Source organism: Talpa occidentalis, unplaced genomic scaffold, assembly GCF_014898055.3.
Source record: "Talpa occidentalis isolate TD23 unplaced genomic scaffold, MPIMG_talOcc4v2.1 talOcc4.12, whole genome shotgun sequence".
NCBI classification, from domain to species: domain Eukaryota; kingdom Metazoa; phylum Chordata; class Mammalia; order Eulipotyphla; family Talpidae; genus Talpa; species Talpa occidentalis.
The window spans coordinates 24,819,875-24,844,754 of NW_023601212.1; the positions used below are offsets into that span (position 1 = coordinate 24,819,875).

The 24,880-nt window shown below is 44.7% G+C and overlaps 1 protein-coding gene across 1 annotated transcript; it reads right to left on the minus strand.

The window, feature by feature from the left end:
* Positions 1-10,626: 10,626 nt before the first annotated feature.
* Positions 10,627-24,856, minus strand: RPUSD4 (RNA pseudouridine synthase D4). The gene is made up of 7 exons (XM_037505576.2): positions 24,652-24,856; positions 24,126-24,291; positions 21,426-21,627; positions 17,130-17,223; positions 16,910-17,054; positions 15,420-15,517; positions 10,627-12,022 (listed from the first exon to the last, which is right to left on the minus strand). The coding sequence occupies exons 1-7, from the start codon at positions 24,838-24,840 to the stop codon at positions 11,783-11,785; spliced, it is 1,134 nt and encodes a 377-aa protein (XP_037361473.1). The 5' UTR covers positions 24,841-24,856; the 3' UTR covers positions 10,627-11,782.
* Between the last annotated feature and the right edge of the window lie 24 nt (positions 24,857-24,880).

Below are 24,880 nucleotides of genomic sequence, written 5' to 3' on the forward strand. Positions count from 1 at the left end.
AAGGACATGGCGTGCAGAGAGGTGGTGGCTCAGCTCACGGCGTGCAGAGAGGTGGTAGCTCAGCTAGTGACAGAATAAAAATGGAACGCAGTGGAGTTGCTTTCCTATTCCAAACATGCCTGGCTGTCTCCTTGGGACTCTGTCAACCTGGCTGGGCTCTGGGAAGGCTGGAGCCAGGACAGGGTGACCTCTTGGTTGATGTCAAGGACCCCAGGGTCATAGGGGAAACACAGGTTATGAGCAAGGGCTCTGAGCTAATGGAGGAGGTTTCGAAAGCTACTTCTGTTCTGGAACTAGAAGAGGGCTTAGCTGACCACCTTGGGCCTCATGGGCCTCATCTGTAAAATCAAAATGAAAATTAGGAAGAATAGTGGATTCTTCATAAGGTTCTCATTGGGAACAGGGAGTGACCTAATTTACGTAAGAGGCTTTCCTTGAAAAGGTTGAAGTTTGGAGAGACTGAGGCACGAGAGGACTGCAGTTCTGCTCCCTGCTTTCCTGCCCTTTCTGGCTCTCCTTCCCCAGGCCAGAGAAGTAGGGGGGCGAGGGAAATCTGGTTTGTTAACTCCAAAAACAAAACAGGGAAACTTCTGGAAAATTCTGTAACTTTACACAGGAAAAAGGCCAGACTCCCCAGCTGGGCCAGGAAGAGCTGGCAGCCTTTCAGGCCTGGCTCTAGGAAGCCAGTGTGTGAGTGTGTGTGAGTGTGCATGTGAGAGTGTGTGTGGTATATGTATTTGTGTGTGGTGTGTGCATGTGCAATGTGCATATGCTCACATGTGTGAGCATTGTGTGCGTTGGTGTGGTGTATGTGTGTACTTCTGTGTGTGCACACGCAGAGTGTGCACTTTTGTGTGTGCGCATCTGTGTGGCTATGTGTGTGGCTGTGTGTTTGTGTGTGCACATGTCTGGTGTATATGCATGCTTTTGTGCATGTGTGTGTGGCTGGAGAAATGCAAGGTGCTCAGAGGAACCATGCCTTCCCTCCCTGTCTGTCTGTCCACTGCCTCCCTACCTCTGCTCATCTCTTCCCCACTGTGGGGACTTAAGGAAGCTCCTTGCAGGGCAAGTGTGTAGGGTGGGCAGCTGCTAGTTAAGAATATATCAATAGTTGAAGGCACAGACCACGCACCCCAACCCCTAGCACTGGGATCCTGATTCCAAGGGGTTACCCTCTTCTTTGACTCTCAGGACAGGGTGTTTCAAAGATGAAGTCACTACCACATGCCTCTCAGCATCAATTCCAAATCCAGCCCATGGCTTTGGCCCCCAAACTGGCTCTTCTTCCTGGCTCTCCTGGTCCCCATCTTCCCCAGAGCTCCCCCTTGCCAAAGAGGGGATGTGAGCAGCCCAGGCACCGTGAAGGCCAGGGAGGAGGGCCACGTTTGGCCCAGGCTGGAGGTTTGGGACCAGAAGCCAGGAGCAGTGCAGAGGTGTGGGTGGAGAACTGGCCCAGAGAAGGGAGAGATGAAAGGAGTGAGGAAGATGAGCTGGCTCTTCCCCACAGCAACCCTCCCCCTGGCCCTCACCTCCTGCTCCCTCCCTGACCTCAATGCTCACATCAAAGTGGGGACCCTTCCCCTGGCTCTGCTCCCTGAATGGGTCCAGGTCACCACTCCCTGCTCCTCAAAGCTGCTGATGGACAGATGGTAATAGCTCCCAGAGTGCTGAAAGAAGGCTTGGCTTCATCCTGGTCAGCACAGCCTCCCAGGTCCTCTGCCTGAGGCCTGCGCCCCACCTTTGCAGCTCCCCAGCTACACTCTGCTTAGTGTGTGCCTGGAAAATGGAGTGCACAGCAAGCTCTGATACTGGGGTTCAGAGGCCCTACCCTGTGGAGGTGGGAGGCTCAGGGCAAGAGGGGCCTAAAGACTCCTAAATCCTGCTCAGGAAGGCCTGGGGAGTCACAGAGGGCTCTGTAGGGGCAAAGGGGTGATTATCACTCAGGAGCAGGGGAGAAGGGAAGCGGGCAGCGAATACCTAAAACACAAGGCTGTGGCTTCCAAACTGATCACCATTGTTTTCCCTCCATTATTTATTAAATGATGTTTTGTCCATCTGCTCTTATTAGTCAAAACCATACATGGCTATCAGTCAGTGCTTCTGGTCAACAAAGATAGCAATTTTTTTATTGCGTAGAATCAAAACAAAATCAGCCAGGAGCTGAGAACTGTGCAACATTTAGCAAAATTGTATATACTTCCAATTGGCTTTTGATAGTTGGGAGCAGCTTGCTTACACTTCCCACTTTTCTATATTGGACGTGTAGCACTTTTTTTTAAGATTTATTTTTTATTTATACAATAACTGGTGTTTATGAAGCAGATTCTGTCTCATATTCACTCAGGAAGCCCAAACCTTGACCTCCTCCTACGACCTCACTCTCCACCAGAATCTCTGATTTAAAAACGAGGAAACTGAGATTTACAATATGGTTACAATATGGGGGTAACCAAAATCAGGGTTAGGAGGTTAGAAAGAGGCAGAGAAACACTCTGTGAAGAAGGATGCTTAATTAAAACTTATTTCCGACTTTTGGAGCCCGTCAACCTGGAAAGGCATGAACTCTGGGAGACTGCTGCCATCTGGTGGCCAAGTCACAAACTGCAGTTGCTCATTTTGTTTCATTCACCTTAGTATTGTAAATGAACTAATTTGTACCTTATGATGGTATCTATATTTCACCCAGTGTGATCTTTTAAAAGGGCAATTTATCAAAATGATTTCTTTGTGGAATAGTCTTTTGGACAAATGGTGCTGGAACAACAAATTATCCACTTGCAAATTTGGAAATCTTCCTTACATCAGGCACAAAAATTAACTTAAAATGCCTTATAGACCTAAATGTAAGAGTTAAAACTAGGAAACTACTAGAAAAAAATATAGGAAGGAAATCCCCATGACTTTTGATCAGGCAATGTTTTGGGTTTTTTTTTTTTTTTTGTATATGCTTTGTTTTAAAAACTAATTTTATTTTATTTTTTTTTTCTGGGGTCACATTTTTTTATTTTGGTTTCTTTTCTTTTTTTAATTTAAATTTTATTTTTATATTCCCCATACAATTACAACCCCCTTATTTTGACCCCAAGCCCTCCCTTCCCGCCCCCTACCCCCCATAGAGTGTCTCTGGTTCATAGTTGTTTGTTGATTTTGATATTTTCTTTCTTATAGTTATTCATTTTCCTGGTCCCTTATTTAAGTTTTCTAGATTCCTGCTATGAGTGAGACCATCCGATATTTTTCTTTTTCTTTCTGACTTATTTCGCTGAGCATGATCCCTTCCAGCTCCATCCATGTTGCTGCAAATTGCATGTGTTTATCTTTTTTGAATGCTGAGTAATATTCCATGGTGTATATGTACCACATCTCCTTGATCCAGTCATCTATTTTTGGGCATTTGGGTTGTTTCCAAAGCTTAGCTATTGTAAATAGTGCTGCTACAAACATAGGGGTGCAGGTGCTCTATGGAATTGATGTTTCTATGTCCCTTGGGTAAATACCTAGGAGTGGAACTGCTGGATCATATGGAAGCTCTATGTTTAGTAGGTCAAGAAATCTCCACACAGCTCTCCATAGTGGTTGGACTAGTTTGCACTCCCACCAGCAATGTAGGAGAGTTCCTTTTTCTCCACATCCTCGCCAACATTTGTTGTTGCTAGTTTTTTTAATATGTGCCATTCTCACTGGTGTAAGATGATATCTCATTGCAGTTTGGATTTGCATTTCCCTGATGACAAGTGATGTTGAACATTTTTTCATATGCCTGTTGGCCATTTGCATTTCCTCTTCAGAGAAGTTTCTTTTTAGCTCTTCTGCCCATTTTTTGACTGGATTATTTTCTTTGTTTTTGTTGAGTCTCGTCAGCATTTTGTAGATTTTTGTGATCAGTCCTTTATCATTACTGTTGTGTGCAAAAATTTTCTCCCAGTAAGTGGGGTTTCTCTTTGTTTTTGTTATTGTCTCTTTTGCTGTGCAGAAGCTCTTTAATTTGATGTAGTCCCAGCTGTTTATCTTTGCCTTCACTATCACTCAGGCAATGTTTTCTTATACATGACAACCACAACCACAAGCACAACTAACAAAAGGAAAAAAAAAATGGGCATCAAAATGAAAGGGCCTCCCTGGTGGTGCAGGGGTTAAAGATACAGCGCTATCAAGCTGTCACCAGCCACTGAAGCATGAGTTCAATTTCCTGGCCAACCAGGGAGCTGAGCCACATGGTGCAGCAGATCTCTCCCATCTCACCTGCTGTGTCATCCCTCAGCAGTGTATTTCAGTCAGTCTGCCTGTTCTGCTCCCCACTCTGTCTCTGGTGAATCCTTTCACCCCTCACCTCCACACCTCTGGCCTACACCCCAGTTCTTGTGTGCATAAATAAATAATCTTTAAAAAAATGAAAAGCTTTTGTGTTGCAAATGATATATAAGAAAGTGAAAAGGCAACCCACAGAAAGGGGAGAAAATTATTGTAAATAATATATCTGATAAAGACATGGCATGCAGAATAGAAAAAGAATTCTTACAACTTAATTTTAAAAAGACAACTGAATTTAAGAATGGGCAAAGTGGGGGGGCCTCCCTGGTGACATTAGGGGTTAAGACGCAGGAAGCTACCCACAACTACTGCAGCAGGAGTTCAATCCCCAGCCAAGGAGGTGACCCACATGGCACAGCAGACCTCTCCTGTCTGGCCCATTGCTCCCCTCAGCAGTGTATTTCAGGAGATCTGCCTGTTCTGCTCCCCACTCTGTCTCTGGTGAACCCTCTCACTTTCTGCCATCTCTGACCTGCACCCCAGCTCTTGTAAGCATAAATAAATAAATCTTAGAAAAAATGGGCAAAGGATATGAATCAATTCTTCTAACAAAGAATACAAAAAGCTATTAGACACATGGAAAGTTGCTTAATAGCATTAACAATCAGCAAAGTGCAAATCAAAACCACAGTGAGAAGCCACACATGTCACTGGGATGACTAGCATCAGAAAGACAGGTAATAATAACAAGCGTGGGTGAGAAACCTGGGCCTGCCTACATTGTTGCTGGGGACAATGTATGGTGCAGCCACTTTGGAAAACAGTCTGGCCATTCTACAATGCATTAAGCAGAGTTACCATAGGACCCAGCAACTGTACTCCAAGGGAGGTACCCTGGAGAGATGAAAACATGTCCACATGGAACTTATACAGGAAAGCTCACAGCAGCATGCCTCATAAGAACCAAAAAGTGAAGACAACCATCATTTGATGGAAAAACAAAATTTGGCATCTTATGCAATGGAATATTGTTCATCCATGAAAAGCAATTCAATCTTGATATGTGTTAGGACATGGGTGCACCTGGAAAACATATGTTGAGTGGAAGAGGTGGGCACAAGAGATCAGATGCTGCTGCATCCACTCACGGGCGGTGTCCAGAGTAGGCAAAGCTGTGGAGACAGCAGAGAGATGGGCGGTTGGTTATGACTGGCTGTGAGTGGCATAGGGCCGAGACCCCTAAGTGGCCATAGGGTTTCTTTTTTCTTTTCTTTTTTTTTAGATTTCCTTACATCGTTCTTCATTTTTGTACAATATCTGATTTCTCCCCTCAGATGTAATCCCCATAAATCTCCCATCACCACCTCACCCATGACCCGTCCATCACCATTGTCCCTTGTGTTCTTCCTCTCCCTCTCCCTCCCCTGCTGTGTGTCTCAGATCTATAATTTGCCTGCAAGTTTTGTCTTTTTTTTAACCCCAACCCTTTGTTTGGTTCCCCTATATTCTTCCTATAAGTGAAATCATCTAATAATCCTCTTTTTCCATCTGACTTATTTGAGCATAATCTGAAGGGTTTCTTTTTGTGAGAATGACAACAATCCAAAACTAGACAGTGGGCATAATTGTCCAGTTCTGTGAATAAGCTAAAACCACTGCGTTATATACTTTAAGTAGGTGAATTTCATGGTATGTGAATTGAATCTCGTTAAAGATATTTCTAAGTATCTTAGAAAACATTCTACGCACATCCACATTTGGCCTGTTCCAACCTAATGCAATACATGAATTGGGGTCTTATTACCATAAGTGAAGAACTCTTCTGGGAACTGAATATGAATTGTTTCCTTTAATCCTTTAAAGATCTGTCAACTATAGATTCTATTATTATTCCCATTTGCAGGTGAACCAAGGTTTGGATAAGTTAAATTAATGACCCACAGTGACAGCAAATCGCTGGCAGAGCCATGTATTAGCCCTCGGGTTCCAGAACCCAGAATCCAGCACAGGGCCAGGCCCATCCCTCTGCTCAGCAGTCACTTTTTCTGTTTTTTAAAGATTTATTTATTTATGCATACAAGAGCTGGGTGTAGGCCAAGGTGCAGGGGTGAGAGGATTCACCAGAGACAGAATGGGGAGCAGAACAGGCAGATGTACTAAAATACACTGCTGAAGGGAGCAGCGGTGAGACAGGAGAGGTCTGCTGTGCCATGTGGGTCACCTCCCTGGGCAACCAGGGAATCGAACTCATGCTGCAGTGACTGTCAATAGCATGATAGCGCTGTCTTTAACCCCTGTGCCACCAGGGAGGCCCAGCAATCACTTTTTGAGGTTTGCAGGTATAGGGGTTGGGGGTCAACAGCACAAAGATGAAATACTTGGGACTCACAGAAGCTCAGAGCCTGAGAGGAGGCAGATGTTGGTGCAGGAGGTACTGAAGCTGCGCTGTGGTGAGCGCTGAGTGGGAAGGATGGATGGACTGAGGCCAGTCCACTGATGGGTGTCCCCCTATGATGCACAAATGAATACAGCACTTACATCAGATTGCTCCTCCACTGCTTCATGCCAACTCAACTCATCTACCCCTAGATTGGTTCTCTCCTGAATAGTCAACCCGCCAGTCAGTTCTACCCATTCTACCTCCAGGCTGTATTTCTACTCTGTCTCTCTGATCCCAGCGTCCCGCCCTAGGGTAAGCCTCCTTCACATCTCCCCTGACTATTGATGGGCCCACTCACCATGTCCCAACTCCTACACTCATCTCCACATGAAACACTCTGCACACATCCACTGAGGAGTTCCACAGAGCGGGGAGTGGCCGGACCGTTCCACAGGCATAATGGAAGGGCATGAGCCTGGGTGGTGTTAGAGAGGCGATATGAGTAGTGGGAGGGTTTTGTTGTGTGTTGACACTCCAGTGGGGAGGGTGCATGTGTACGGACAGTGAGGTGGCACAGGCATGGACTCTGTGCACAGAGGATATGCAGGTATGAGCCATTGTGACTGCATCTGTTGCAGAATAAATTCTAGCCTTTTCGCCAGGCAGGGAAAGAACAAGCAATACTTTCAGAATGGTGAGGCCAGGAAAGCTTTATTACTCATGCATGAGGTCTCAGACCTGGGTAGTCCCATAAGGTCTGAGCACCTGTCTAGAGACAAAAGAGTTATGTAAGCACTGGGTACAGTCAGAAGCACAGGAGGGTGAGAGAATTCCCCAGAGCCAGAGCTGGGAGCAGAACAGGCAGAAGGACCAAAGTACACTGCTGAGGGGAGCAGCGGGCGGCAGGAGAAGTCTGCACGCCATGTGGGACCCTCGCTGGTGCCCGGGGATTGAACTGGCACTGCAGAGGCTGTGGGCAGCTTCGCAGCCCAGCGTTCAACTGCTGCGCCACCAGAGGAGGCCCAAGACATTTATACACAGCTACTTTACATTGATAAAGTTGGTTAGTTAGCATACAAATTCTTGACACAGGAAAAGGGGAAGGATACAGATCTTCCAGGATGGCCTGGGAGATCAATCAGCCTAGCAGGCTGCTAGACCTTGTTTAGATATGCTTATTAAGGAAGCAAATTTATTATTTACTTTATATTTCCAGGTCTAAGACTCTTTAACAGGGAAAGATTTCTTTTTCTCAGCAGTTCCCTTTCACATCTACAAAGGCATGATCCCCTGTGTGATCACTTGATTAAGGTCCCACTTTCCCTGCTGCAGATTGTAGCAGGTAGGAGTGTGGTAGTGGGGTGTGAGGCAGGAAGTGAGAAATATCTCAAGTGCCTGAGGCGCCTGCTGTTGGGAGCATCTACACAGGGTGAAGAGAGCACAGAGATGGGCCATCCAGAGATGACTAAGAGAACTGGGAACCTGGGGGGAAACTAAATGTTGTGTAAGAATATGCTTGGCCTTTGTCCCTGGCTTCTGGGTGGAAGCCTTTTAATCCCTGGAATTTTTCAGAAGATAGGAGTGTCTTTGTTATGCACCCTGGGCCCTGTGTTTATACTAAGCAGGTGACTCATGGTGGAGCCAGAGGTAGTTTCAGGATAGGCTTGGTCTTGTCTAAAAATCAACCATGCGATAAGGGGTTGGGGAGACTTTGAGATAGAGAGAGGAGCTGGGCCCAGCCGTCACATGATCTATGGCCTAATCAATCACACCTGTATTAATGAAACCCCAAGAAAAGTTCCAGACACTGAAACTTGAGTGACCTTCCTGGTGGATCATATACCTCCATGTGGAGGAGGGTGACACGTCCTGACCCCAGGAGTGAGGACTTGGTGAGCTTCATGTCTGGGACACTCCCAGTCCTGGCCTCTTCTTTTGGCTGGTCCTGGTTTTAATACAGTAATAAAATAGCTAGCCAGGGCCTCGCCGGTGGCGCAGTGGTGCTGAGCTGGGTTGAGAAGCTGCCCGCAGCCTCTGCTGCGCTGGTTCGATCCCCAGCTGCTCCCCGGCCACCGGAGGAGGGTCCCACATGGCGCGCAGACCTCTCCTGCCGCCCGCTGCTCCCCTCAGCAGTGTACTTCGGTCCTTCTGCCTGCTCTGCTCCCCGCTCTGGTTCTGGTGAATTCTCTCACCCTCCCGCGCTTCTGACTGTACCCAGTGTAGTATAAATAAATAAATCTTTAAAAAAAAAAAAAAAAAAAGTGCTACTTTAAAAAAAATAAATAAAATAGCTAGCCATGTAACACTTTCCTGAGTTCTAAGAGTTGTTCTAGTGAATTATTGAGCCTGAAGGGCAATGGGAATTTATAGCTGGTCTGTGATGGGGTTCAGGACACTCTACCCCAAAATATGGCACATTGGCATAATGAATACTTGAAACCGAGGAAGTCTGAGGAAATGGCAGAAGCAGGAATGTCATTCTAACTTCCCTCTTTGTCCCCTGAAAGCCATAAAGTCCTCAGGTGAGAGGTGCACTTTCTACCCCCAGGAAAGGAGCACCTTCATTTTCAAAGCCACAGGTATGTCAAGAAGAATCTGGACAAACAAGCCTCATGAGGCCCCCACTCCACCACCTCCCGTGTGTCACACTCAGCTCGCACTCTCACCCTGCCCTGGTCCTCCGTGGCTGTGCACACATCAGACCCGGCCAAGCACACAGGTCTAAGTTCCTTTGGGTTTTGTTTCTTTATGAAGGCCCCTGGGTCACGTCAAACTTGTATTAAACAAATGTGCACTCTTCCTCTTAATCTGCCTGTTTTTTTAGCCCCAGGCAGGAAACCTAAGAGGGTGGAGGAAAATGCTTCTTCCCTACATTGGTGAGAAGCATGGGTGCTCTGGGATTCCTGAGATTTATCTGTTGGGGTCTGGAGCAGAATCCCACAGGGTGAGATGGGTGTGCCCCTAACCTGAGGACTCTGGTGGGAATTAGTAGGTGGTGTGTGAGACCATTTCTAAGTTGCTCTGTGCCTCCCCTCCAGATCTAGCCCATCCTAGTTGAAAGTAGGCATTTCCCATTGGGTTTTAAAGTGCACTGCAACAGGTTTCTGCAGGCCGCTCCACCTACCCAGCTGCCGACTCCTGCAGTCCTGTCTGCCCTACATCTAGACTGCGGACTACTGCCTGGTCTCTTTGGGGAGGTTTCCTAGATACCTGGGGTTTCTCCAAATACACACAAGCCCAGGGGTCCTCTTCATTTGTCTCCCTAAATCAAAGTCAGTTATCAGTATTTTCCAAGTGTCATGTGACTTATAACTTTATCTTCAGAAGGCTTGAGAAATAGAAACTGAGTATTATCTAGGCCATGTGTAAACAGACATCTTGTCTGTGCATCTAAAGTTAAATCCATTATGCAATGGTTAAGAGGCTATCATGGAGACACAGAAGGGGGTTTAGAAAGCTGTGGCATCAGCAAAGAGGCCATTCTCGGTGATACTCCCAAGTCACTGCAATTTTTCTCAATTTAGCCCAAAATAATGTAGCATATTTATTGGCAAGACAGCACTGCTCACCAGAAATAAAGGGAAGCATGTTGGATCAGCTGAACAGGGAGATTAAGACAATTTCCATCCCTTGCTGATGTCTAGAAAGGCCCCCTCCTTCCTGAGACCCACAAATAGGAGGTTTGCTTCCAAAACAAAGATTTAAAAACCAGCAATTCCCTCCTAATCACATACAAAGTCATGCCACAGTCTGGTAAGGGCAGATACTACATGTAGCTCAATGCCAGTCCCTGATCCAGATTTCTAGAACGGCCATTAAAGCCTTAAACACAGACTGGGAAATGGTAGCTGGGCTGCCTAAGTATGTATGTGTGAGATTATTTTTTTATTTTATATATTTTTCACATTTTTCATTTTTGTACAGTGTATGCATTTTCATCTTGGTTATCATCCCCATAAAATTCCCACCCCCCGTTTTGATTCTACTCCCTTCTCCCCTCTGTAACATGCCTCTTGTTTACAGTTGCTTGTTGATTTTGGTTTTTCTTTATTATAATTAGTCTTTTTCCTGGTCCCTTATTTAGGTTTTCTAAATTCCTGCTATGAGCGAGACCATCTGGTAATTTTCTTTTTTCTTTCTGGCTTATTTCACTGAGCATGATCCCTTCCAGCTCCATCCATGTTGCTGTAAATGGCATGAGTTTATCTTTTTTGATTGCTGAGTAATATTCCATTGTGTATATGTACCACATCTTCTTGATCCAGTCATCTATTTTTGGGCATTTGGGTTGCTTCCATAGCTTACCTATTGTAAATAGTGCTGCAATCAACATAAGGGTGCAGGTGTCCTTTTGAATTAATGTTTTTGTGTCCTTTGGATAAATACCTAGGAGTGGGATTGCTGGATCATATGGAAGCTCCATTTTTAGCAGACTGAGGAACCCCCACACAGCTTTCGATAGTGATTGGACCAGTTTGCACTCCCACCAACAGTGCAGGAGAGTTCCTTTTTCTCCACATCCTTGCCAGCATTTGTTGTTGCTAGTTTTTTTAATATGTGCCCTTTTCATGTGAGATTTTTTTTTAATGAGCTTTAGTTGGCAATATACATAGATACCTGTTTCTGGACTCTGAAAAAAGTTAGAAAATCTGTTCCTCCATGGCAACAACCATTGCCCTCTTTAGGAAGTGAGTGTGCCCCACCACAGCCTTCACCCCACCTGTCATCTGCCAGCCTGGCTGCTCAAAACCCCGCTCACAGCTCCACAATCACGAGTGTGGAGGGGCCGTGTGGCAGCTGGAGAGAACCCCACACTCCCTCGATGTCACCCAACCCACTCGTTACAACCACAGGAACCTTCCTGATCCATCAAGAGCTTTATTGTTGGTGAAAGCACTTGCTGATCTCAGATTCAGGGCTTTACTTCTTGTCCAGTTGCTGGCCCAGTCTGCCTGGGCAGGGCACTCCCGCTCTTAGCTTTCCCATAGTGTGTGTGGCCAAACAGACTGCAGTCTCCAGTGAAAGTCCCAAGGCAACCAACTTCCTTCGCCATGCCACATCTGGCGCTGCTGGAGTCTGTCCCAAGTCAGAAGTGAGGAGAGTTCATAGAACAAACTGAAGAATTCAGGGGCCCAACTGCCCCCAAAGACTTCACTGTGCCCCCAGGTATGTTGCTTCACTGTCCCCCTCTGGATCCTGACTTGGTATGTCCAAGCCCAGGCGGCTCAGGGAGCGTACAAAGAACCTAGGAAGCTTGCAAGTCAAGTTCAGCTCCTCCTTCCGGGAGCCCAGGGCAGGCAGGATGAGCTGGCGAGCATGCAGGTGCAGGGGGATGTGGCGAGCCTTGGACTGCTGCAGCCCCAGCTTCTTCAGGGTGCCTGTGGGCAGCTTCTGCACAGAGAAAGAGAGTCCGTGAGAGCAAGTCCAGGGAAGGGCCCTGACTAGGCTCCCGGTCAGAAGGCTTCCACTCAAAGGCTAACGGGGAGCCAGCACCCACTCCTGGAAATCCCAGCACAGGCACAGCCTATTTTACTGCACTTAGCTTTGCAGATACCCAGGGGTTTTGTTTTGGTTAATTTTACAAATTGAAGTTTTGTGGCAACTGAGTGGAACAAGTCTATTGCTATCATGTTTTCAATAGCATGTGCTCCCTTTATGTGTTGGTGCCACATTTTGGTAATTCTTGCAATAGCTCAGACTTTCCCATTATCATTCTATCTGTGAGGGTGTCTGTGATCTTTGATGTTACTGCTGTAGTTGCCTGAGGGCACCATGAACCACAATAGGTAACACTGTGAACTTGACTGTAAATGCTATGTGCATTCTGACTGCATCACTGGCCAGCTGTGAAGCAGCTCCCCCACCTCTGGTCCTCCTATTCTCGGAGACACAACAATGTTGAAGTGAGGCCCATTAATAACCCTACAATGGCCTCTCAGTGTTCAAGTGAAAGGAAGAATCACACGTATCTCGCTTGAAATCAGAAGCTAGAAATTATGAAGCTTAGTGAGGAAGGCATGTTGAAAAACTAGACAGGCTGAAAGCTAGCCTGCATGTGCCAGTTAGCTGAGTTGCAAATGCAAAGGATAAGTTCTTTGCTGCTCCAGTGAACACATAAATGATAAGAAAGCAAAATAGCCTTACTGTTGATATGAGGGAAGTTTTAGTGGTCTGGAGAGATCAAAGCAGTTACAATATTCCCCTAAACCAAAATCTAATCCAGAGCAAGACCTCGTTCTTTTCAATTCTATGAAGGCTAAGAAGGTGAGGAAGCCACAGAAGGAAAGTCTGAAGCCAGCAGAGGTTGGTTCATGAGGTTTAAGAAAAGAAACTGTCTCTGTAACAAAAATACAAGCTGAAGCAGCAAGTGCTGATGTAGAAGCTGCAGCAAGTTACTCAGAAGACCTAGCTAAGGTCATTGATGAAGGTGGCTATACTAAACAGACTTTCAGTGTAAACAAAAACAGGCTTTGACTGGAACAAGATGCATCTAGGATGTTCACAGCTAGAAAGAAGTCAATGCTTGGCTTTAAAGTTTCAAAGGACAGGATGACTTGTTAGGGGTTAATACACCTGGTGATTTTAAGATGAGCTAAGGCTCATTTACCATTCTGAAAATCCTAGGGCACTTGAGAATGATGTTAAATCTACTCTGTACAACAACAAAATCTGTAGACCAAACATCTATTTACAACATGATTTACTATATATTTTAAGCCCACTGTTTAAGCCTATTGCTCAGAAAAAAAAGATTCCTTTCAAAGATTACTGCTCACTGACAATGCACATGGTCCCCCAAGAACTCTGATGGAGACAGACAGGGAGAGTCACATGGTTTTCGTGCCTGCTAACGCAACATCCATCCTGCAGCTTATGAAAAAAGGAGTGATTGTTTCAAACCTTTAAAAAACATATTTCTCCAGGTCAGAGCTCCTGTGATTTCTCTGACGGATCTGGGCAAAGTAAATAAGTAACCTTTTGGAGTGGATTCATCATTGCAGATGCCATTAAAAACTTGTGACTTGGGGACTCCCTAGCGGCCTAGGGGTTAAGTCTCAGCACTATCACTGCTGCAGCCTAAGTGTGATCCCTGGGCAGGGAGCTACTCATATATGGCAAAACAGACCTCTCTTGTCTCACCCACTGCTTCCCTTAGCAGTGTATTTCATTAGATCTGCCTTTTCTGCTCCCCATTCTGTCTTTGGTGAATCCTCTCACCCCCTAAACCTCCAGCCTACACCCTAGTTCTTCTATGCATAATAAATTAAAAAAAAAATCTGTGGGCCTCTCCTGGTGGCGCAGGCAGTTGAGCACAGCGCTGTGACTCATAGGAGGTGATCAAAATATCAACATTATAGAAGTTTAGTAGAAGCCTCATAGATGATTTGAGAGGTGAAGACTTAGTGAAGGGAGTACGTGCAGATGTGGTGGGAGGAGCAAGAGAACTAGAATTAGAGGTGAAAGTTGAAGATGTGACCGAATTGCTGCAATCTCTTGATAAACTTGGATGGATGAGAAATTTTCTTATGGGTAAGCAAAGAAAGTGCTTTCTTGAGATGGGATCTACTGGTGAAGATACTGTGAACATTGTTGAAATACAACAAAAGATTTAGAATGTGAAATAAATGTGGTTAATAAAGCAAGGCAGGGTTTATGAATATTGACTCCAATGTTGAAAGAAGCTCAGCTGTTACTAAACAGCATCACATGCTCCAGAGAAATCTTTTATGAAAGAAAGAATCAACTGATGCAGCAAGCTTCACTATTCTCTTATTTGAAGAAGTGGCCACCCCAGTCCTCAGCAACTCCCAACCCGATTAGTCAGCAGCCATCAGCATCTAGCCATCAGCCTTCCACCAGCAAAAAAACAATTCACTTAAGCTTCAGATGAGGGTTAGCATTTTTATGCAATTAAGGTATTTTTTAATTAAGGCAGATTTGAGACATAATGTATTGCACACTTAAGACTACAGTATAGGGGCCTCCCTGGTGGTGCAAGGGGTTAACCACTGCACTATGAAGCAATCCACAGCACGAGTTCGATCCCTGGCCAGCCAGGGAGAAACCCACATGGTGAGGCAGACTTCTCCTGTCTCCCCCGCTGCTGCCCTCAGCAGTGTATTTCAGTCAATCTGCCTACTCTGTTCCCCACTTTGTCTTTGGTGGATCCTCTCACCCCCCTGCATCTCTGGCCTGTGCCTCAGCTCTTGTATGCATAAATAAATAAATCTTTAGAAAAAGAAAAGAGACTACGGTATAGTAGAAAAATAACTTATATGTAATGGAAAACCAAAATTTATGCCTAAGTCTCTTTATTGCAATATTTGCTTTAGGGCAGTAGTCTGGAGCAGACCTGCAATATCTCTGAGGCAGGCCTAGAAGAGCGAGCTGGCTTCAGGGGCTTTTCTAGGAAGGATTCAGAACCCAGGCAGGAGAAAAACCACATCAGAGAGGCAATAGCTGGTGATTTATTGGAATTCCCAGAGAATGGGCTACATCAAAAGTCAAAGCAATTTCTGCCAGGGTTCTTTGGTAGTAGCACCAAGGCTGCTTCAAGTTTTTAGAGTCTCCACCCCTACTAAAGAGGAAAGTTTTACTTATAGATCCTGCAGTTTCATGAGCACAGTAGCTAACCACCCAAGAACTTCCTATACATTACACAACCAGGACGGTACTGTGTCTGAAGACAATCAACACATTATTTGTGTGACTCACTTCAGGGTTTTAATAAGGGGAAAGCGAAGTCCTCTACCTTATTCTGTTGCATATTGGTTCACACCAATATTACCTGGGGGGCCAGTCTATTCCAGTCTGAGTACTTGTGATCACCAAGGATTGGGCAATCCAACCCAAAAGACAGATGAACTCGAAGCTGATGTTTTACTCCTTAAAAAAAAAAAAAAGGAGAAAACTTATGAGAAACAATGCCATCGGCAACACTGCTTCTAATCATATTAAATCAAAGCTCAGTAAAACTGGCAGAGCCGGGCCTCCCTCATGGCACAAGGGGTTAAGACGCAACCTATGAAGTTTTCCGTAGCCATTGCAAGCACAAGTTCAATCCCTGGCCAGGGAGCAACCCACATGGCACAGCAGACCTCTCCTGACTTGCCCACTGCTCCCCTCAGCAGTGTATTTCAGTCAATCTGCCTGTTCTGCTCCCCACTGTGTCTCTGGTGAATCCTCTCACCCCCCACACCTCTGGCCTGTACCCCAGTTCTTGTATGCATAAATAAATAAATCTTAAAAAAAAAATTGGCAGAGCCCCCAAAGCAGTAAGGTATAAAGGATATCAGCACAAACTATAAGCTATGCAGCACCAACAGCTCAGGAAATCAACAGTACAGATACTGTTTTGTCTCTGAGTCCCCTCCTGGGCCCATCAACCTGGGCTCTATAGTCAGCATGCTTTTAATAATTTAACGATAACACTAAATAGTACTGCCTTGCACATTTACTTTTTATTGTGGTAAAACATATAACATATAAACATAAAACATATAACATAACATATAACATTTTAAACACTTTTAAGTGTACCATTTAGGGGCATAAAGTACATTCAATGTGTACCACTGATGTGACCATGGCATTCAGTCCCAGAAATTTTTCATCTCCCAGGCTGAAACTCTCAAACACTAACTCCCTCCAACTCTTACTAACCACTTTTCCCCTTTGTCTTCATGAATTTGAGTTCCAGGAAACTCACATAAAAGGAATCATACATTTGCCTTCTGTTGCCAACAATGGCATATTTCACTCAGCTATTTTCAAGGGCTGTTTATGTTGCGTGTGTGTTAGAATTTCCTTCTTTTTTTAAGGCTGAATAATATTCCATTGTAAGTACATACAGCATTTTGTTTATCCATTCATCTGTCGAACAGCTGAGTCACTTTCACCTTTAGGCTACCGTGAATAATGCTGCAATGAACACTGGTGCATAAACATCTTTTTGAGTGCCTACTTTCAGTTTTTTGGGTATATGCCCAGAAATAGTTTGCTAGATTTTATGGTAATTCTACTTTAATTTCTTGAGGAAGTGCTTTGCACATTCTTAAATAAATGTGATCAAACTACTTATATTCTTCTGCTACCCACTGTTTTTACCAGTTGTCCCACCCTCAGATTAGCACCAGAGGTACACTCTCAAGTCAGTCACAATCCCAGCCTCTCCCGCTAATACTGATGGGTCAGAACAAGAGCAGAGCCCAGTCTGAGGCCCTGGACAAAGCTCATCAGCAATGGGTTGCCATCCCACTGTGGAATGGGGACTCTCACCAGTAATAGGCTGGAGTTCCAGAAGGGCAGAAGAGATGGTGCTGCTTAGCACCTGGTACTGAGTCACAGCCACATGCGAGTTCCGGCTGGTCCGCATCCTCACCATTTTCCCATTGTCCATGCGGTAGCTTGGGGCGAGCGTCATCTGAAGCCAAAGAAATCAAGACATGATTCCAAGGAAGAACAGACGTCCCAGCCCTCAGAGAGGCTGCTCACTCACCTTGTGGTGTTGCTGCTGGCCTTGCACCTCCTTCTCGATGATGGGGATATCCACGACTCCCGCAGGGGGTACCGGTACATGCACGGTGATGGCCCTAGGGGTGACACATACCCTTGCTTAAGCTACAGGTGAATGAGGTGCTCCTTGGATCAGCTACTTAGAGGTTTAACACCAGACCTTCTGCACTAATGTGTTAGTCCTAAAGATCAAAGTATCCCATGCAATCTCTTGGTATAGTGTTTAGCCTGGGAACTTGATATTATTCTTACAAACATATCTTTTTTACTACCAAAGTAATACATGTTAACTGTAGAATATCTGGGAGAAAAAAAAAACAACAGGAAAACAAAATATTCTATTAATAACATGGTATTTTATTCTAGTCTTCAAAAATAATTATGTATAGTTTAAAATAAAAATTAGGACAATATGGTTCCACATTTTGGTTATCTTTCTTAAATAATAGAAAAATGGTGAAATTCTGACTGCATATGACATGAAGAAATAGAGGAATGAACGAATCGAATGGAGCACTCCTGCCCTCTCTGCCAGGGAGGTAAAACAGGGAGGAACTGTGCTCAGGAATTACAACCGCAAGTCAGTAACTCTTTCTGAATCCCTTTTGCTGGAGTTTCCTGTCATCACACCACAGACAGGTAGAAGACTGTATCGATCTATCCTTACATTTATACCTTTCCAGGTCAATCATGGAGAAGTCCTCCTGATGACCTATCACAGAATCACTGATCATGGGATCAAAAGTCCCTCAGATATAACACTTCCCACCCTGGACAGCCCACTTCAGGCTGGTAGAAAGGGGCACATTTAGCCTGAGGGGTAACTACTGGGACACCTTTCCTAATGCCATCATCCTACTGCTCTAGAAGTCCAGTCAGTAAATATTTACTGGATGTAAACAAGCACTGATTTAGGGAGGTGCTAAAAATATATAGACATACAAAACAAAAATTTCTATTCTAGAGCAACTCAGAGTCTAGTAAGAAGACTCAAATAACTATAATAAAATAAGTCGCTATCATGGTAAGTTAGCAAATGCTAATCAGTCGCATATTATGTTCTACTACTTCTTCCTGGGATGAAAGATCATCATAACTAGGCTCCAGTCTATTAGCTGCCACCATTGCCCCCTTCACATGGGACCGCCTGTGCTATTCCTTATGCACACTACTCCCACCATCTGGAACACACTTCTTCTGTCTTTCCATCTTAATCATTCATCCCAATTAACTGATTTCAACTATTCTGAAGTCTGATCCTGAAAATGGTTACCAATTCAGACAATTTTCATAAATAATACACTGTTTTAAATAAACTTACATTTTGATTACTTGTATACCTAATAATTTTGATTTTCCTATCTTTCAGCTTTTGTTATGACTTAGTACTGTGTTAAACACTTCACATGCAATGCTTCACGTAGCTGTTTCATAAGCCTACTCTTCCTACTTCTCATTTGAAGACAACAAAGCTTAGAAAAGTTTAGTAACTGGCCTCAGAGCCCACACTGCTGAATGACACAGCTGAAAGATGAACACAGATCTTTTTAAGCTCTTAGCCACTATGCTAAACTTCATCCATTATCCCTGATCTTTTATAATATTGTTCTTAAGTGTGATTCCACATCAAAGTCATTTGTGGAGCTTTTTAAAGACATAGATGCCCAATCCTCACACCCACCTAACTTATGAATCAGAAGCTGTGGGTGGGTCTCAAGCACACAGATTTTTAAATGCTCCCTAGATCAAAAAGTATCTGAAAATCTGTAATACAAAAGGACCAACATCCAAAATATAAAAAGAATACTTATAAAACAAGTAGAAATGAATAAACAACCCAACTGAAAAATAACAGCCCAAGAAACACTGTTTACAGAAAGGGAAATTCAAATAGACAACATATATAAAAAGAAAGCCAACATCGCTAGTATACAGGGAACTGGAAAGTAAAATCTGTCTTTTTTTTAAAAAAACTATCAGAGTTGAAAACCTTTTAAAAAATGCAATGGCCAGTTATAAGGGGACTTGAATACTCATCACTGCTAGTGAAAGTAAAAATGGACCATCACGGGGCCTCCCCAGTGGCACAGCGGTTGAGCACTGGGTTGCAAAGCTGCCCGCAGCCTCTGCTGCGCTGGTTCGATCCCCGGATGCTCCCCGGCCACCAGAGGAGGGTCCCACATGGCGCGCAGACCTCTCCTGCTGTCCGCTGCTCCCCTCAGCAGTGTACTTCGGTCCTTCTGCCTGCTCTGCTCCCTGCTCTGGCTCTGGTGAATTCTCTCACTCTCCTGTGCTTCTGACTGTACCCAGTGCTTGTATAAATAAATAAACAAATAAATCTTTAAAAAAAAAATAAATGGACCGTCACTTGGGAGAGCAATATGGGTGGTAACTATTAAAATTTTAAATATGTGTACCCTTTGATCCAGAAATTCCATTTCTAGCAATTTGTCCTAAAGATAGACTCACATATTGTTTGCAATAGGTTCTGAAAAATGGGACCATATCTAAATACCCACCAATAAGGAAATTACCATACATCTATAACATGGAATACTACATAGCCATTAGAAATAGCTCTAACTGTACAACTCACAATGCTCTCCAAGGTTTACTGTCCAAGTGGGGGAAAAAATGCGAAATATGCTGCCATATGATAATATGCTTAAAAAAGCCCAGTATACAACTCTGGAAGTTTACACGAGATGCTAGTAATAATGATTTGCTTTGGGAAAGGAAATTGAATATACGACAACAGGAGTGGTTTCATTTTTGCTCATATATCTTTTTTCCATTCAAAAACTTAGGGCCTGGGCTTCCCCTGGTGGCACAGGTGGTTGAGCGCAGCACTATGAAGCTGTCCACAGCCTCTGCAGTGCTGGTTCAATCCCGGCCAGCCGGCGAGGGTCCTAAATGGTGCAGCAGACCTCTCCTGTCTCGCCCGCTGCTCCCCTTAGCAGTGCGTTTCGTCAGTCTGCCTGTTCTGCTCCCCGCTCTGTCTCTGATGAATCCTCTCACCCTCCCGTGCATCTGGCCTGTACCCCGGTTCTTGTATAAATAAATAAATAAATCTTAAAAAACAAACAAACAAAAACCAAAAAACTTAGGGCCTCCCTGGTGGTGCAGGGGTTGAGTCTCAGTGCTATCAAACTGTCACCAGCCACTGTGACCTGAGTTTGATCCCTAGCCAGGGAGCTGACCCACATGACACTCTCCTGTCTTGCCTGCTGCTCCTCTCAGCAGCGTATTTCAGTAGAGCCACCTATTCTGCTTCCCACTCTGTCTCTGGTGAATCCTCTCACCCCAAAACCTTTGGCCTATATCCCAGTTCTTCTACACAAACTAAATAAATAAAAATCTTACAATAAAGGAATAATTCTTTAAAAAAAAAAAAACTTAGATAATCCTATATGCAGCAACATGGAAAGAGCCCTAAGACATAGAAATAAGGAGTTCAGTGGGAAAAGAAAGTGCAATATACATTGGAAATCTAATAGAGACACACACACACACACACACACACACACACACACAATGTATACTTAACAAGTATGTAAATACACTGAGTACAAAGCAGAGGAATAAAAAACCAAGCAAATAACTGGTTGCTACCCCAAGGGAAAAAACTAGAATAGTAGAGTGGGTGGATTTTCCAAGGGTTTTTTCCTTACCACATACTGAAGTTACCTATTATTTGTATAAATAATTTTTATGTATAGCCATAATTAAGAACAGGTGTTAATCTGTCTTACATTTATGCCTCTTTTGGGTCAATCACAGAAATGTACTACCTGGTACTTCATCACAGAATCCCTATTCTAGTAGACTCCCATATTCTGAGCACTAAATCTGTTTTTTGGGGTTTTTTTTTTAAAGATTTATTTTTATTTATTTATGCATATAAGAACTGGGGTATAGGCCAGAGGTATGGGGCTGAGAGGATTCCCCAGAGACAGAGTGGGGAGCAGAACAGGAGGAATACACTGCTGAGGGGAGCAGCAGGAGAGATAGGAGAGGTCTGCTGTGCCATGTGGGTCAGCTCCCTGGCTAGGGATCAAACTCAGGTCGCAGTGGCTGGTGACAGCTTGATAGCGCTGAGACTCAACCCCTGTGCCATCAGGGAGGCCCAGCAATTAATCTGTTTTATATACTTTTTACATGCCCACACACCCAAGTATAGTGCCTCCCATTAACTGAAGTTCTTGGTATATGAATGGTTGAATAAATGAATGGAATGTCTTTATTTAAACCACTTTATCACTATCATTGGGATTCATACCAGTACTTCTTTGCCACCTGGCGGCTTCTAAACAACTCTTGGACTTGATGCGCCATTTCCTTTTCCCAGGTCAACACCATTACACCTGTAGTTTCTTTGTCCAGTCGGTGGCACAGATGCAGGGGCTCTGCTTTGTGGCCATGAAGGATCTTTGCCAGGATAGGCAGTACATCACTGATGCAGAGCTGGACCCCAGGGCCACCTAAGAAGGGAAAAGCCAGAAGTGTGAGCAGCCAGGAAAAGATCCCATCAAAGAACTTTTCTTGTGATAAAAACTCTTAATGATTAACTATCAATGCTTTCTGTAGTCTAGCAACATCAGTATGTCTATGGAGTTTGCCAGAAATGAATCTCAAACCCTCAATCCATAGCATTAAGTCAAAATCTGCATTTTATTTTATTTTTTAAAAAAGATTTTATTTATTTTATACAAGAACTGGGGTACAGGTCAGAAGCACGGGAGGGTGAGATAATTCAACAGAGCCAGAGCAGGGAGCAGAACAGGCAGACGGACCAAAGACACTGCTGAGGAGAGCAGCGGGCGAGGCAGGAGAGGTCTGCCGCGCCATGTGGGGTTCTCCCTGGCTGGCGGGGAATCGAACCGGTGCTGCAGAGGCTGCGGACAGCTCCACAGTGCAGCGCTCAACTATTGTGCCACCGGGGAGGCCCAAAATCTGCATTTTAATAAGACACCTACGTAACCACATATATAAGGACTGTCTTCTTAGACATTTAGAAAACAAATCTATTTATGTACTCATATTAAAACTGACAATCTAACTATAAGAAAGTGAAAATCAAAATCAACAAAAAACTATGAACCAGAGACACTTTTTGGGGGGTGGGTGGCGGGAGGGGAGGGATTGGGGTCAAAATGGGGGGGTTGCAATTGTATGGGGAATATAAAAATAAAATTTATTATTAAAAAAAACAAAAAAACAAAAATAATAAAACTGACAATCAAAATGAGGAGGTCTGATATTTCACTATATAAAGAAGGGCTTGACAATTTGCCATGTAAACTTTAGTGAGAAATACAAGACCATGAAGCCATGCTGAGGCATCACATAAGAGATAAAAAGATGGGCTCTGAGGTGAGACAGTCCCGGGTTCTACTCTACATTCCCCCCCTCCTTTTTTTTTTTTTTTAAAGATTTATTTATTTATTTATACAAGCACTGGGTACAGTCAGAAGCACAGGAGGGTGAGAGAATTCACCAGAGCCAGAGTGGAGAATAGAACGGGCAGACTGACTAAACACACTGCTGAGGGGAGCAGCAGTGCGGCAGGAGCGGCAGGAGAGGTCTGCGAGCTATGTGGGACCCAGGGGCGGGGGATCAAACCGGAGCTGCAGAGGCTGTGGGCAGCTTCGCAGCCCAGCGCTCAACTGCTGCGCCACCAGGGGAGGCCCTCTACATTCCCTTTGAACTAATCATTTGACATACTGACTTGTTTCAACTTTCAGTTTTTTCATCTATAAAATGTAGATATCTACGGAATAATTATCTCATGGGGAATAAGAAAACAAGAAGCTATTAAAGGATCAAGAGAGAAAAAACACACAAAAGTACTTAGCAATGTCTGACTTAATTCCTTAACTTTATGTACAATCCTCTCCATAACTCACACAAAACATTCCTCTTCTTGCTAAAATATGCCTCCTCAGCAAAAGCCTTTCCATAAATTTTTTCTATCATTCCCGACTCAATCCACCTGTCTCTGAAAACTACATGCAACATTTATTTTATTTATTTTTTAATTTTTTTTTTTAATAGAGGCATGCTTTATTTATTTGTTTGCTGGTTTGTTTGTTTTGTTTATACATGCACTGGGTACAGTCAGAAGCGCGGGAGGGTGAGAGAATTCACCAGAGCCAGAGCGGGGAGCAGAGCAGGCAGAAGGACCAAAGGACACTGCTGAGGGGAGCAGCGGGCGGCAGGAGAGGTCTGCGCGCCATGTGGGACCCTCCTCCGGTGGCCGGGGAGCAGCCGGGGATCGAACCGGCGCCGCAGAGGCCGCGGGTAGCTTCGCAACCCAGCGCTCAACCGCTGCGCCACCGGGGAGGCCCGCAACATTTATTTTAAAACATTTGAGTGTCCATTAAATTCTAGGCAACTGGGAGTTTTGTTAGTTATACACACACAGAGAATACTACAGAGCTGTTAAAAGGGAAATAGTGTGCACACACTTTTTTTCCTTATGTTATTTCCTAGTTCTCAGGTTTTTTTAAATTTATGTATGCATACAAGAAATGGGGTGTAGGCCAGAGGTGCGGGGGTGGAAGGGTTGGGGGGAGGGCCTGAGAGGATTCCCCAGAAACAGAGTGGGAAGCAGAACAGGTGGATCTACTGAAATACACTGCTGAGGGGAGCAGCAGGCGGGGTACATAGTTCTCAGTTTTGATGGCAAAATAACCATCTAGGCTTTGTTATTTCTCTACAGCAATCCTTGTAAAGGTCTGTATACAGTGCATTTCATGAATCACTGTACTGCCAGCTATATGGAAGGTGGGGACTATAATTCATATGTGTTCTCGATAGTACCTTGTATAGGACAATATTCCACAACGGAAGTTTAATTATTTTGAATGCAGGCTTCGGAGAATACCACAGGTAATTGTGCACTTACCTCCAGCTTTAACAGAAAGCAGCACCAGTACTCCCCTTGCACCGCCACAACCCCCCCCAACCTGATCCATACCATGCACAGGGAGACCATAGGGCTTATTGATGACCACAAGGTCCTTATCCTGGTGGACAATCCCTCGGCTCAGCGCCTTAGCAAGCACGTTGGGGTGAACTCGCTGCAGTTGCTGTGTGAACCGCACTAGTTCATGCACTCTCCGCTGAACAGGGTTTGTGGGCACCTACGGGAAGAGGAGCGGCGGGAAATGCCTGGTGAGGAAGAGGTAGGGAAGATCCTCAATAAGTCAGAGCAAGAATTTGAGTAGAGAAAGACTGTTCTTTGTATTAGACTCGCGCCTTCCCGAGTAATTTGAAGGCAGGGGTCCATGTCTGCTTTACCTAAGTAGCTCTGCAGAAGCCAAAACCCAGCCCACAGCTTACTGACCTCTCCCCTCCGCTTTCTCCCACCATTTACTTGATATTTACTCGACATTTACCAGATAGCTGCCGACATCTGTCAACAGACCCTTCCTACCTCACTCCCCACCAGGGAAATCAGAGACAACACAGCCTCTTGGGAGTTGTGGTCCTTCCGGACTCACCGACTCCTTCTTCGACTTTTGTTCCCGTTTCTGGACTCGGAGCCTCTCTGCTAACTGTTGGGCATCCAGGGACCTCGAGGCAGCAGCGACGTTACAAAATGGCTTTGACCCAAGAGCAAAGAGACTCCCTGAACGCTGCCCAGTAGCCCGGACCCAGAGGCCCGGCACCTTACAGCTGGGCGCCGCCATCTTGCGAAGGGGGGGCGGGGCGAGCGCCCACGCGCACAGG

Excerpts from the sequence above, each read along its gene's own strand:
- RPUSD4 (XM_037505576.2), bottom strand. The coding sequence starts at position 24,840 with ATGGCGGCGCCCAGCTGTAAGGTGCCGGGCCTCTGGGTCCGGGCTACT. Across the intron at positions 15,518-16,909 it reads GGAACTCCAGCCTATTACTG|GAGTAAAACATCAGCTTCGA; the intron begins GTGAGAGTCCCC and ends TTTTTTTTTAAG. Across the intron at positions 12,023-15,419 it reads GGAATAGACTGGCCCCCCAG|AAGCTGCCCACAGGCACCCT; the intron begins GTAATATTGGTG and ends TTCTCTGTGCAG.